General features: G+C 52.8%; 1 protein-coding gene across 1 annotated transcript; it reads right to left on the bottom strand.

Annotated features, from left to right (window-relative positions):
- Nucleotides 1–9,288: 9,288 nt before the first annotated feature.
- On the bottom strand, nt 9,289–10,612 carry LOC138090123 (protein FAM163A). The gene is made up of 2 exons (XM_068985582.1): nt 10,498–10,612; nt 9,289–9,699 (listed from the first exon to the last, which is right to left on the bottom strand). The coding sequence occupies exons 1-2, from the start codon at nt 10,588–10,590 to the stop codon at nt 9,289–9,291; spliced, it is 504 nt and encodes a 167-aa protein (XP_068841683.1). The 5' UTR covers nt 10,591–10,612.
- Between the last annotated feature and the right edge of the window lie 315 nt (nt 10,613–10,927).

The raw sequence follows: 10,927 nt of genomic DNA, 5'->3' as shown, positions 1-10,927 counted from the left end.
TTCACTTGACTGGATTTAGATAACCAATAGGATCCTTCCGTTTTGGCTTTGAGCTTCTTTGCCTAGAATCTCCTTAAAAAGGGGACATGAAATACTAAAATGAAATGATTGAAATGGTTGTATAGTCTAAATAGTCTAATCTCTCATTTTACAGGTGGGGGAACTGAGGGACTAAGTGACCATTTAAGGCTGTGTGTTCACTAGTACAAAACTGAGACCAGAACCTAGATCCTGAGCCCTTGGCCCCACTGCCCTCTCTAGGGGAGAAACCTAGCAAATGAACTAGAGAAGCACAGTATTAAAAGAACCTACTGTGACATTGAAAATATAGCATGTGGCATTCAAAGCCAGTGCACTGGGACAACCCTGAGGGATGGGATGGGGAGGGAGGTGGGGGGAGGGGCTCAGGATGGGGGACACAGGTACACCCATGGCTGATTCATGTCAATGTATGGCAAAAACCACTGCAGTATTATAAAGTAACTAGCCTCCAATTAAAATAAATTAATTAAAATAAAATATCACAAAAAATATAGCATGTGGGGGTGAGAGGAGGTGGATAAAAAGGTAGAGCTTCAGAATGCATTTAACTTGTCATCAACTTAAAAAAGTAAAACTTCCAGTTATGAGACAAAAAGTCCTGGAGATGTAATGTGCAGCACGGTGACTACAGTTAATAATTATGTATTTTTAAAAATTACTGAGGACTACCCTGGTGGTAATCCTAAGTGGCTAAGACTCTGCAATGCAGGAGGCCTGGGTTCAATCTCTGATCAGGCAGCTAGATCTTACATACCACAATGAAAACCCAGTGCAGCCAAATAAGTATTTTAAAAATCACTGTATTGCATTTGGGAAAGTTGCTAAGAGCATAGAACTTAAAATCTCATCACAAGAAACAACAAATTTGTCACTGTATGTGGTAATGGACATTAAAAGTATTGCAGTGATCATTTTGCAATATATATAGATATTAAATTATGTTGTACACCTAAAACTAATACAATGTTCTATGTCAATTATATCTCAAATAAATAGGTAAATAAATAAGTCCACTATTGAACTAAGGCTACTGAATTGTATACCTCGAAATGTTTAAAACTGTAAATTTTATGTTATAGATAATTTACCACAACAGAAAGCAATTCCAAAAATTTTTATCTGACATGAACGTATGTGGGTTGACACTGTTTTTCCCTTTAGTCTTCTGCCCGCTGGTCTTGTGGAGAGAAAATTGCTCCAAACTTGTAGCACAGAAGCCCCTTTGCCTGTGGAGAGTGGGCACACACGAGCCATGACCCAGCCCCAGAGCTGGGAGAGTCCAAACGCGGCAACATCTGAAGAGGCTCCTGACCACTTGGCATCTCTTCAGATCTGAGCACAGGCCTCAGCAGGCTTGCCCCCAAGGGCTCTGCTCATAGCCAGGCATGTACCTGCATATGACTTCCTGGAGGGTACTTGCTATTCTCAGACACAGTCTGGTATAATTTAACTGAGAGAAAACAGTTTTCAAAATATAAAGTCACCAAAGGAAAATAACATAACCAGGTATATATTCAAAGAGGCTTCCCAGGTAGCAGTAGTGGTAAAGAACCTGCCTGCCAGTGTAGGAGGCATAAGAGACATGGGTTTGGTCCCTGAATCGGGAAGATCCCCTGCAGGAGGGCATGACAACACACTCCAGTATTCTTGCCTGGAGAATCCCATGGACAGAGGAGCCTGGAGGGCTGCAGTCCATAGGGTCACACAGAGTGGGTCACGACTGAAGCAACCTAGCACGTGCATACATTGGAAAATTTAGTTTCTGCCTTCATCTCACCAATTCCCCTGTCCCTTCCAACAGGAAGCCATTTTTCTGTGTGTGTGTGTGTGTGTGTGTGTGTGTGTGTGTGGTGTGTGTGTGTATTTTCCAGTGTCAGACATTTTATATTACCGCTTTTTTCCCTCTTCAAAAATTCTCGATTCTTAATTTTTCTATTTTGGGTTCCTCCTCATTCATTGACACCAGCTCATGACTCCTTTCTAGATGCAAAGATAAGGGGCCACATGCAGCGGGAGGGAGGCAGAGGAAGGGGAGGACGAGGGGGCTGCCGAGACTCTTGATCTCTACGTAGGGGTCTGGGGTTTGAGGTCCTCTGATCATTCTAGATTCCTTGGTTGGGCCCTACATGTTTGCAGAAAGAACTCAGATATTGTGAGGAGGGTCAGGCCTCAGTTATGAATTTAGGAGGTTTGATTAGACCCAGAACATGGATCTTCTCAGGGGAAGGATCTTTTGTTAGGAGTAAGGATGCAATTCCCAATGAGTAGAAAGAAAATCTCTGGCCTAAGGCAAAACCCAGCCCAGGAGGATATATAGATGCTGTGATGGGTTAGCGTGGGTGTGGGACCTGGCCTGTACCTGCAGGCAGGCCAGCACTGGAGCCCCACGGGCCTCCAGGGCCTCAGGTGCCAATGGCCAGGGCTGGCTGGGCCCTGGCATCGGCTGTGGAGACTTGGAGGGAAAGGTGATCTTAGATGTCCAGTCACCCAGTTTCTGGACATTCACCCCTGTGAAGACTGGACTTGTCCTGCCCACTGGGTGGAGCAGGCCTGGGAGCCAGTGAGCTCAGGGAAACGGCTGCCTTGCCTACCTGCCAGCTCCGAGCTATGGCTGGGGTTTCTTGCTGATGGTAGTGGTGTTGTGTGTCTAAGAAGGTGTCGGGGGTTGCTTCATTACCGGATGGAGAGGATGTTGGGGAGTCAAGTGCTCCCTGGAGGCGTGGGCAGATCGTCCCCCTGAGACCAATCACCCTTGGGAAAGGACCATCCTCGGAAGCAGGCTCACTTAGGATTGTGGGGGGCAGTTTGCTGGAGAAAGGGAGACTTCTGCTGTGTTTACAGCTAGGACCCTGGATGGATGTTCATCTCCTAAGCTTCAGGAAGAGTTCATGGCTGCCGAACAAATGGATTACAAGGCAGAAAATATTATCCTTAAGAATATTCATGAGAACTGTGTTATTCCTGGATGTATTTGAAATTTTTCACTGGACAATGCTTTCGCAGATTTGGTGAGTGTTGAAATTTTTCATAGCCTATGTGTGGTTGCTTTTGATGATCTTGCCTTTTAGACATTAGAAGGTGGAGGTGCCATTCTCCACCCTCCTTCCACCCTCCAACAGGGACCTGGCCTGCTCAAGATTCCTGCCAGAAGGAGAGTTCAAGAGACTCCATTCCTGGGGAGTGAGCCATGGCCTCCTCAATACACTGATATTGCGGGCAACAGCACCGACTGTTTATCTGAAGACCTGTTCCCTGGTTGGGTCCTGTGTTTGGGAAGAGTTCAGAGAACTTTGTGAGGAGGGTCAGGCTTCTGTTTAACCTTGAGTTGTTTAGTTAGGTCCAGAACAGAACTTGTGATTAAAGTGTCAACATTACTTCCCTGGTGGCTCAGATGATAAAGAATCTGCCTGCAACGCAGGAAACCCAGGTTTGATCCCTGGGTTGGTAAGATTACCTGGATAAGGGAATGGGTACCCATTCCAGTATTCTTGCCTGGAGAACTCCATGGACAGAGGAGCCTGGTGGATTATAGTCCACCTGGTCGCAATCAGTTGGACATGACTGAGGATCTAACACTTGCACTTTTTTACACTCATAGGTTCTCTTTCCTCCCATCTAAAAGTACCCTGTAGGGCCTTCTCTATTGACCCAGTGGTTAGGACTCTGTGTTTCCACTGTAGGGAGAGCTGGTTTAATTCCTGAGCAAGGAATTAAGATCCTGCATGCAACATCCAAAAAAAGATAAAAGGTACAGGATTGTAAGCTCCTGATGCAAAGGATGTATTTTTGCTCTACTTTGGTCACCTGATGCAAAGAACTGACTCATTGGAAAAGACCCTGATGCTGGGAAAGACTGCAGGCAGGTGAAGGGGATGACAAAGGATGAGATGGTTGGATGGCATCACCGACACAATGGACATGAGTCTGAGCAAGCTCCAGGAGTTGGTGATGGACATGAAAGCCTGGTGTGCTGCAGTCCATGGGGCCGCAAAAAGTCAGACACGACTGAATGACTGAACTGAACTGAAGCAAAGGGAAAGGGAGGAAAGGCAGAAGCAATATGATCTGGACTGATGAAGCCTTTTCCCACTTGCATCCACAGCAAGACACAGAGGAGGGATGAAGGCAGGTGGGGCGGGAGGTACTTGGGTGGTGCTTGGTGGCTGTCTGGATCTGGCTGGCCGCCCCCCTGTAAGGATGCATGCGGAAGCGGGGCATGGGAATGGTTTGCTGCTCTTTTACAGAACTAGCAGCGTTAGGTCCCAGAGTCCTATTTCCCAGCTCTCAGTCTCCTAGCGCCAGTCAAGCTGCCTCAGCTCATTTTGAAGTGGAAACAAGTCCGTGGATACATTTCCCCAAATAACTTAGAATTACATGAAAAACTTCCCTAAAGTCACACTTTAAGTGTTATGACAAAAACAGATGAACAGGAGCACAGCAGGGTTGCAGAGTCGGCTTACCCTTTTGGAAGCTAAATAGAGAAAGAGGACTTTGATTTTCTTTCTTGGGAATTCTCCCCCACCCACCCCCCAGATAGGAGGGATTAGAAATGATGATATGGCGGTTAGCCAGGGAAATAGAGTCCTTCGTGGCCTGTGGGTTATGTTGTAGAGCTCAGCCATAAGTTCCCTTTATTCTCTGTGGGTTTAGGCAGAACACAAGGAGGGGGACTCAGAGCCGAGTGGAGGTGGGTCCTATAGAGCCCACTGCGAGAGGTCATAGGGTGAGGCAGGTCCCATTCTCCTCTGGTTTCCCAACTCTGTGACAGTGCAGATGGTGTCCTACAGAAGCGCATTCCTGTCCCTCCCAGCCAGATGTTGGGACTTCCTCCCTCTACTCTTTCTCCCACTCTCACCTCCCCACCAACACCTGGAGGCCTTCGTCCACACCTCGACAGAGAAGCCAGGATGTCTAGCAGGTTCTGGGTGAGACTCAGCAGGGCCAGGGATGGACAATTTGGGGAGTCCAGGCTCAAGAGGAAGGGCTGGAGGGGTCCCCTGGACCCCTTCTGACCTGACTTTTGAACCCAAGTCTTGAACTTGAAAGCCAGTGAAATAAGCACAGAACTCAGCTGAGAGCTGAACTCTTGTATGGATGAATATTCTCTCCCTTATTTGTATAGTTTACTGAGGCAAATATGAGGCCAAAAGGCAGTCCTAGGTTGATCGGGGCTTCCCAGGTAGCTCAGCTGGTAAAGAATCCGCCTGCAACGTAGAAGAGCCCGGTTCGATTCCTGGGTCTGGAAGTTCCGCTGGAGAAGGGATAGGCTACTTACTCCAGTATTCTTAGGCTTCCCTGGTGGCTCAGGCGGTAAAGAATCTGCCTGCAATGTGGGAAGACTGGGTTTGATCCCTGGGTTGGGAAGAGTCCCTGGAGGAGGGCATGGCAACCCACTCCAGTATTCTTGCCCAGAGAATCCCCATGGACGGAGAAGCCTGGCGGGCTACATTCCATGGGGTTGCAGAGTTGGACACGACTGAGCGACTAAGCACAGCCCAGCACAGGTTGATGGGACCCTGGGTCCCTCCAAGAGTCACAGGCAGTTATGGGGAGGGAAGTTCCAAATGAAGGGAGAGGCAGTGATGGGCAGAGAGATGATCCAGCAGTGTCTGGAAGAGACAGGGAGACGTGGCGATGGAGGAGAGGTGGCGATGGAGGAGAGGCTTCAGGAGGCTTGGAGGGGAGCAGGGATGAAAATGAGCCCAGAGGAGCCTTTCACCCCAATGTCTGAGCGATCCCAGCTGCCTCCACAGCTCCAATTTAGTCCCCACCAAATCCTTCTAATGACAATGGCTACCGTGCCTGCTGAGCTCAGGCAAAGCAATGGAATTTTCAAAGCAATGGAATGCACGCCTCTTCTGATATCACCATCCCTGCTGAGCTCAGGAGCAGGTCCCCAGACTCCCTGGCCTTCCTCCCTCAGGCTGTCAGGGTCTCCTCAGGCCTCAGAGTTGGGGACTTAAGGCAAACTACAGGGGGGACACCAGGGCCTAGACAGTGAGGCCTGGGGAGCAGGCTGCTCCCCAGGAAGACTCCCCACCTCAGGCTCCTTCCACCTCAGGGGGCAGCAGCAGCTATGCTTCAATCCCCTTTCCCAACACATGATACATCCCTCCTGGAAGTGAGCTCTGATTGAGGCAAGAAAAGGGATGGGGGGTGGCGGGGGCGGGAGGGGGCACGGCAGAGGGAAGCTGGAAGGGAGAGGAAGCTGGCAGATCTCAGTGCGGAGAAAGGACACTCTGGGTGCTGAGAAGGGGGCGTTCACTCTTCAATCCGTGCCCCGCTGCCTCTCCCCCCAGGTAAAGCACGGAGGACCCTGCAGGGGTTTCTATTTCAAATTTCTCCTTTATTTTGGACATTTGCTTGGTTGTGACTCCAAGTTATCAAAGATGCAGGGCAAGAACTCTGTAGCGGGAGCAGTGAAGTGGAGAGAAAAGTTGGCGAGAGCAGGGGGTCCCTGCCTCTGTGCTTCCTTTTTAGGGCGCAATTTGAAAAGTGTCCAAACAGTGTCCCAGAGCACAGACTCGGCGGCTAAAAAGTACAATGCAGTGGAGTGGGGTGAGCTTCCTCTTCCACAGGCAAGGTCCTCGCAGCTGCTGGGAGGCTGGCGGGCAACCTCGAGGCTGTGCCTGGAGCAGCGTGGGGCAGTCGGGGCAGGGGGAGCCATGGCCACCATCTCTCCAAAACCCCAAACTCAGATGTTGACTTGCGGGTTGATTGAGGCTGGGGAAGCTCTGGGAGGAGAGAGGGACGGTAGAAAGATGTTTTCACTCCGGGATCTCAAAGGATGAGGGCCAATAAGCACGCTAAGAGTTGACTGGGTCCTGACTTCTCTGAAGGTGGGAGGTACTGGAATTTTGGGGGTGAGGAGGGACAGCCCCTGATGTGGTTGTGCGACTGTGGAATCCCAGGGCAGCAAGGCACTGGGGCTGGCCATCAGGAGGCAGCTAGGGTGGCCAGGCCCAGCAGCTCACATCAACGGGTGTGCTTAGTCCAGGAAGGGTTGGCAGTGGGATGGGTGTGGGGATGCGAAAGCCATTGTCCCTAAGCTGGTCCCTCTGGGCTCTCGGAGACAGAGCTGATTACCCCCACTGAAAGCTGCTTCCTAGTAGCAGAGAACTTGAAGTCACCCAGTAGCAGGGTCAAACATGTTGGCTTTTTTCTGATGTTAAAATTGTTTCGCCAGCTAATCCTGCAATGTACTGTGGTCTTGGATCCATCAACATGCATCTGTGCACACTGGATCAGGCAGTTGGAAAGTGTATCCAGCCCTCTGCCAGGACTGGAGCGAGAGGGAGAGAGGTCTGGCCAGCAGGACTTTTCGGGGAATCCTGGTTTCCTGGAGCACTAAAGGGCCCTCAGAGTCCATCTGGGCGAGTCCCATTTCCCTGGAGGAAATGGGGTCTCAGAGGAGAAAAGGGACCGGTCCTCAGAGGACCCAGAGTAACCCAATGTGACCAGACCCCAGGTCCTCTGGTTCTCAACCCAGTTAGCCTCGATTCCAGATTGAGATGCAAGGTGAGAAGCGCCCAGAGGGATGCAAAAATATGGTGAATTCTCTTCCCTTTCACCCCTCCCCCAGCTGCACCCTCCCTTTCTCAGATGCAAAAATAAAAAATCAGCAAAAATTGGCCAAGGGGCCTGCTCCCTTCTTGTCCCACACACTGCAATGACTCAAGAGAGGCTGGGGGTTACTAATGCCCTTGGGGGGGGGTGGGCAGCCACCCCTTACATCAACTGGGACACTCATCAGATGCAGCCACGCAAACGGCATAAGGCCACAGCTGAGTTATATCTGGGATCTAGACTTGGGGCCGGAGCGACCCAGCAATATACAGGCCCTCGTTCAGAGACTGAGGGTTGGGTCAGCAGAGGGAGGGTGGCCAGCATGGAATCTGATTGCCAAGTCAAATCTGCCCCCATCCTCGGAGCCAGCGCTGCTGTCCCTGGTGGAAAGACGGGGTGCTGGTCTGCGGCCTCACAGCTGGATGCCCAGGTAGGACACCGGGTCTCTGGAGGGGCCTCCACGCGGCAGCATTGTTTCACGGGAGACTCCGCAGGCGCTTCCTGTACCCATCAGCTGGCTGCTGCGGCCACCATCCTGACCACCTGTCACTCCTGCTGTCTGGAGGCAGACTTTCTTTCTAGCTGGCACATCACTCTTCTGCTCTGTGGTTCCTGAAGGTGGCAGAGCCCTGGTGAGTGCTGGTGGTGATGGGGTGTGTGCACACACCTGGTGGTAACAGGTGCGTGTGCGTGTGTGCACACACCAGGTGGTGACAGGCCTGTGTGTACACACTTGGTGGTGAAGGATGTGTGTGTGTGTGTATATACCTGGGAATGCACAGGTCCTTGCAGGGCCGCACTGAGGCACCACACTCAGCGTGGCGGACCAGGGCCCCAGACACCATCGGCAGGCTCTCCTTCGCTAAGCTACTCAAACTCTAGTAACGAAACTTGGAAAAGTTTCAACAGCCGGGATAGCTGGTTCCCAAGACAGAGAAAGAGGATTCGTGGGGAGACAAGGGTAGATGTTCATGTTGGGTGCATTTCCTGCAAATAACTTTATGCCATGGCCTTTAAAGTTGCCTTTGTTCCATGAGGATGGGGGCAAATACAAGCATGTCCAGGAAGTAACATCTGTTGGTACAGCTACAGGGACTACAGTCTCTAGGAAGCTGAAGTACAAAACGAGACGGTGAACTAGCTCTTGGATTCATTGCGGCAAGCAAGTCCTGAAAAAGCCCTTCAATCCTTCCCCACCCTTCTCGAGTTCTGCCAGGGCCTCAGGTCTGGCCTCTCCCCTTGCCCTCAACCCCACTTTCTCCTTTCACCCGCAAGGACTCTGGAGACCTCTGGAGACCTCTGGAGCCGTTGCTTAGCTTCTCCTGGTGCTCCTGCTCGTCTCCTCAGAGTCTGGCCAAAACAGGGGATAGAGGGAAGCGCAAGGGCTGTGGCCATGCTGGCCTGGCTGGAGGAAAGTCCCAGCAGAGAAGCCAGCCAGGCTGCCAACACGACCTGTCAGGCCCCCTTCCTCTGGGCCGTGGGGCCAGCCCCTGCCCTGGCTCTCAATGCCCTCGACACCCTGAATCCGGGTGAGCCTTCCGCTGTGGGGCAAGGAGAGCCAGAAAAACTGAGAAGGTCCTTGCAGGCTGTGGGAGGGGTCGTCCGCTGTCCCCATTGATGATCCTGGGGGTGGGGGGCAGCAGTGTTGGTATGTGTTGGGGGGGTCGGGGGTGAAAGGGGTTACACGTCTGTACTAATAGCCCTTGGATTGGTGAAGGCCTCGCGCCCAGAGCCTGGCCACGTCACCGGGTAACTCTGGGGCGCTGCCACTTGGAGAGATGCGGGTCCCCCCTCCTTGTAGTAGGTGGGAGCAAAGGAGAGCCGCTCGCCTCCACCCCCGTTGGGCACCATGTCAGCCGTCCGTATGTAAAAGGGGGAGGTGTATGGGGAGCAGGCGGTGCAGTGGCCAGCCGCCACCCTGCACGGCTGGCCGCAGGGCTCGCCGGGGACGGGCGCCAGGCTGCCTCGGCCATCCAGGGCCTGGGAGCTGCAAGCATTGCAGGTAGGGCCTCTGGGGTGTGTGGGCAGGTCGTGCTCCTCCTCCTCTTCCTCGTCTGCATCCTCCGCTCTGCTCTTCTTGCAGCAGTAATACTGAGGGGAGAGAGGGGAGAGCTGCCTGAGGGTGGGGTGCCCCCCTCTGGGTACGCACAGACACCCACACCCCTGCTCCGCCAAGGACCCTGCATGGGGCCGTTGGTCAACCCTGGAGACACAAGTCAACACCAGGCGCCCACGGTCCACAGCGAAGTCCTCCCGGCCCCACAAGATCAGTTCTTCTCGCTTCCTCCACCTACTTCTTGTGTATTAACTCCACGTGGCTGTTGAGGGGCTTCCCAGGTGGCGTTAGGGGTAAAGAACCCACCTGTCAATGCAGGAGACTTAAGAGATGCGGGTTCGATTGCTAGGTGGGAAAGATCTCCTGGAGAAGGAAATGGCAACCCACTCCAGTATTCTTGCCTGGAGAATCCCATGGACAGAGGAGCCTGGTGGGCTACAGTCCTTGGGGTCACAAAAAGTCGGACCTGACTGAGCAACTTAGCACGCACGTGGTTGAGAGAGGCGGGGAGGCAGAGAGGGAGGGACATACAGCTTCCACTGAGTCCAGGCTGGGGTGCTGGGAGCTGCTTTCAGTCTCCCCACAGGTGTCCTTCCCACTAATCCTGAAATCTCAGACATCCAGGAGACACCACACAAGCACCCGGTGCTTTCCCAGCTCACTTGCTCGGGTGCCCAGAGTGTGCAGGCTGAGGGAAAGCTCCCTTCTGACCACCCTGCAAGGTCCAGCTCCCTCGACACAAGCCTCCCACTTTCTAGGCTTGGGGCTTTGTTGCCTCCACGCTGGGGAAGTGGTTTGCCGGCAGCCTGTGGCCCGGGGCCCCAGGCACTGACCTGGAGCCTACAGTAGCACAGGACGGCAATGATGCAGAGGAGGATGACCGTAGCTAGGATTCCGCCAGTGATCACAACTGTTCCCGCTGTCATCCGCCCGGCGCCCCATCAAACTCTGCAAAGACGCGTGGGAAGAGGTGAGGGCAGCTGACATTTCTCAGCTGGAGGCATGGTGGGGAGGGGGGCACCTGAGAGCAGGGAGGGCCCTGGGGGTGGGACGCCAGGAGCTTCCTGCAGACACAGTGGCCAGGCCAGCCTAACCTGGGACTCACAGCTTTGGGAGGGAAGAGAGGCGGCGGAGAGCTGACTGGGGGTGTAATTCTGCTCCTGGTTTCCCTCTAGTTTCAAAGGTTCTTGCTGTCTTTCTGCTTTAACTCTCCTCTCCCCTCTCCCCACATCATGCTCAACCCCCCACCTTGGTCCTTCCCCA

This window comes from Capricornis sumatraensis, chromosome 14 (assembly GCF_032405125.1).
Source record: "Capricornis sumatraensis isolate serow.1 chromosome 14, serow.2, whole genome shotgun sequence".
Lineage (NCBI taxonomy): Eukaryota > Metazoa > Chordata > Mammalia > Artiodactyla > Bovidae > Capricornis > Capricornis sumatraensis.
This window is presented reverse-complemented; position numbering and strand designations above follow the sequence as displayed.

Excerpts from the sequence above, each read along its gene's own strand:
- LOC138090123 (XM_068985582.1), bottom strand. The coding sequence starts at position 10,590 with ATGACAGCGGGAACAGTTGTGATCACTGGCGGAATCCTAGCTACGGTC. Across the intron at positions 9,700-10,497 it reads TGTGCTACTGTAGGCTCCAG|TATTACTGCTGCAAGAAGAG; the intron begins GTCAGTGCCTGG and ends CTCTCCCCTCAG.